Here is a 3,052-nt window from a genome sequence, read left to right on the forward strand (position 1 = left end):
TACAGCCATTAAAAATTATAAAAATAATAATAAATTAATTATATGGAAGATGGTTTTTTTTTTTTAACTAAAAATAAAATAAAATTAATAGCAAATACCCTGGTTGCAACTCCCAAGTATTACCGTACCACTCACGCCAACAACGCTTCCAAATTCTGATTTCGTATTTTGAATTTATTTTCATGCAAAAGACGCAAAACAGTGTTACAGATTAAGCTTTTTGGCCTGAAGAAAGGGTAGCGATAGAACTATGATGAAGCGTATATATTCACAAACACCATTCAATTCTACATTATTTGAAGCATGGCGAAAGCAAAATACACGAATCCGAAGGCGCAGTTGAAGAAATGGATCTCGTTGAGGAAGCTGGTTTTGCCGATGCTTTTGATTTTCACGATTGTGCTTCTGGTGTTACTTTCTATCGGAGTTTTTAATCTTCCTATTACCGCTAATGATTCTCCGATCAAGGATCTCGGTGCTCTTAGGCGGCGCAGAACATCTGAGAGGTAGCTTCCACCGCTAACGATTCTGTTTTTCTTTTTCTAGTTATAAGGCGAAAATGCGATTAACATTACTACTTTATGGTTGTTGCTTTTGGAAGAGGTTACGGTTTGGTAGAGCAAAAGAAAAAATGGACCGAAATTCTTTCGTGGGAGCCAAGAGCTTTCATGTACCACAATTTCCTGGTTAGTTTTCCAGATCTTTTAATTCACCTGTTATGGATTAGGCACTGATTTTTTTCATGTACACACCTGTTTGGTGCAACGTGGCGGTTACCAGCTCAGTTCAGATCTAGAATTTTCCTTCAAAACGTGTTATAAGGATGTCTTTTAGGCGAGGCTCAAGAAAATTAGTTATATTCATGAATGGAATACCGAATTGTGACTGAAAAGGTTCAACAGCTTGAGCGTCATGTTTTATTTTGCGATATTAGATTCATGTAGCAGTAAACTGTTGAAAGTGAAGCTCATCTATTTTGTATTAGAATATTAATACTAATTAATTCTGCCTCTCATTTGGATCAGTCCAAAGAAGAATGTGAACACTTGATTAACGTTGCCAAACCACATATGGAAAAATCACAAGTTGCTGATAGTGATACTGGACAGAGTATAGATAGCAGGTTTGCCTCTATTTTGCGTGTTCATTTATGGTAACAATAGTTGTAAGCTGTGTTTTGGTTTAGATACTTGCTCCTGAGAGACTAGTGGTGGTAATGCAATTCTATACAATCCATGCCTCCAGTGATCGTACTAGCTCAGGAGCGTTTCTGAGAAGAGGATTGGACAAAATTGTCCAAAGCATAGAAAAAAAGATTGCTGATCTTACCTTCGTACCAATAGGTATGACTGTATGATGAGTTCCTGTATGCGTCTGCTTATCTCTTTCTTTTGTCTTTCTAAGTTTGATATAGGATGATGTCAGGGACACAATAACCTAAAAGTATCTTATCTAATTTAATGTTTATAATTTTATAAATATAACATCTATAATTATAGACTTATTATTCAGTTATTCCAGCAGTAATTAAAGATTGAAAAATAAAATAATTTTTTATTGTTTTACACTGATTTTCTATTGCTTCCTGAATATTTTTGTTGGTTAAACTAAGAACATTTTAGTGTGTCCGATTCCTTTTTGCTTACTCAGGGTCACTTTATAAAATGCGAGGGTTCTTTCTTGCTCAGTCATATCTTGCTCAGTCATATGAGGCAGTATATGATGAAGTTAATGTAATGAGTTTGTGTCATTTTAATATTTTTGTAGATCCCACTAGTATTTGAATTGTTGTACTTTGGATCTCACTATATGTGATATGGTGGTTAAGCCGGAAATGGAATACAATTTGAATATATTAAACAAGAATGCAAATACCTCCTAATATAGTATACTTATCGTCTGGTATGAATGAATTACTTCAAAAGTTTTTGAGTTAGTAATGAATAACTCATAAATATGTAGAGAATGGAGAAGGACTTCAGGTTCTTCACTATGAAGTTGGCCAAAAATACGAACCTCACTTTGATTACTTCTTAGATAAGGTCAACACTAAGGACGGAAACCACCGTGTTGCTACAGTTCTTATGTACCTGTAAACACATGTCTCTTTTCAATTATAGTTCTATTTTGCGTTAGTTAAATTTTAAAGTAGTCTTTCAAATTGGTCCCGTGCACTAGAATAGTTTCCTAAATTCTAATTGTACCAATTACGTTTCTAAAATCGGCAAAAATGTACAATGTTAGTCCTTATCAGTATTATGAGTTACGCTAAGAGACGAGCGCGGTACACTTTTGCCACACTTTTGCCACTTTCATGGACGTAACTAAGCAATTAAGAACCCAAAGACTATTTTAGTATAAGCGGCTGATCTCAAGTACTACTTTGGGATTTAACTCACTTGTGCTTTATGGTGGATTTTCTTTGGAAATATACTAATTGTTTAATTTTTTATGTGTTTTGTGCAGTTCAGATGTTGAAGAAGGTGGCGAGACCGTATTTCCTGATGCCAATGTAAGTTTTAGTTCTGTTCCATGGCAGAATGATTTGTCTGAATGCGCTAAAAATGGTCTCGCGGTGAAGCCAAAAATGGGTGATGCTATATTGTTTTGGAGCATGAAGCCAGATCTCACCCTAGATCCTTCTTCTCTACATGGTTACAAACTTTGCAAAATTTAATTTAGACTTTGTTATGGTTAATTTTCTAATTCATACTGACCCCAATTTGCAATTTTGTTACTCTACTATCTGTTTCAAATTGGTTAATATTTTTTTTTTTTTTTGTTTAATGCTTCCAGGTAGTTGCCCTGTTATTAGAGGAAATAAATGGGCTTCAGCAAAGTGGCTACGTCTTGGGGTGTTCAACTAATAAAGATATTATTAAGCCATCTCGTGTGCAGATACCTGTAGAGAGTAAGGATCATTCCAATGCACTCTTACAAGAATTCAAAAATGATTTTTATCTTAAAGTATAAGCGACAATTTCATCCGTTTCGTGCAACAATTTCCTCGCTCAACATATTTGCATCGGATTGCATTATAAAAATATTTTAA

At 34.6% G+C, this 3,052-nt stretch overlaps 1 protein-coding gene across 4 annotated transcripts in view; it reads left to right on the forward strand.

The window, feature by feature from the left end:
* Positions 115-3,052, forward strand: part of LOC107630608 (probable prolyl 4-hydroxylase 3) — a 3,467-nt gene continuing 529 nt past the window's right edge. Inside the window, exons 1-7 of one of the 4 annotated variants that reach the window (XM_021119006.1) lie at positions 115-506; positions 602-686; positions 1,026-1,123; positions 1,246-1,343; positions 1,963-2,092; positions 2,467-2,693; positions 2,797-3,002. In XM_021119006.1, the coding sequence (XP_020974665.1) occupies positions 304-506; positions 602-686; positions 1,026-1,123; positions 1,246-1,343; positions 1,963-2,092; positions 2,467-2,677 (825 nt within the window). In that variant the 5' untranslated portion in view covers positions 115-303 and the 3' untranslated portion in view covers positions 2,678-2,693; positions 2,797-3,002. Of the gene's footprint in view, positions 507-601; positions 687-1,025; positions 1,124-1,245; positions 1,344-1,962; positions 2,093-2,466; positions 2,694-2,796; positions 3,003-3,052 lie in introns of those variants that run through there. The other 3 variants (XM_016333805.2, XM_016333804.2, XM_021119007.1) reach the window with 3 other exon arrangements.

Source organism: Arachis ipaensis, chromosome B03 (assembly GCF_000816755.2).
Source record: "Arachis ipaensis cultivar K30076 chromosome B03, Araip1.1, whole genome shotgun sequence".
Taxonomy (NCBI): domain Eukaryota; kingdom Viridiplantae; phylum Streptophyta; class Magnoliopsida; order Fabales; family Fabaceae; genus Arachis; species Arachis ipaensis.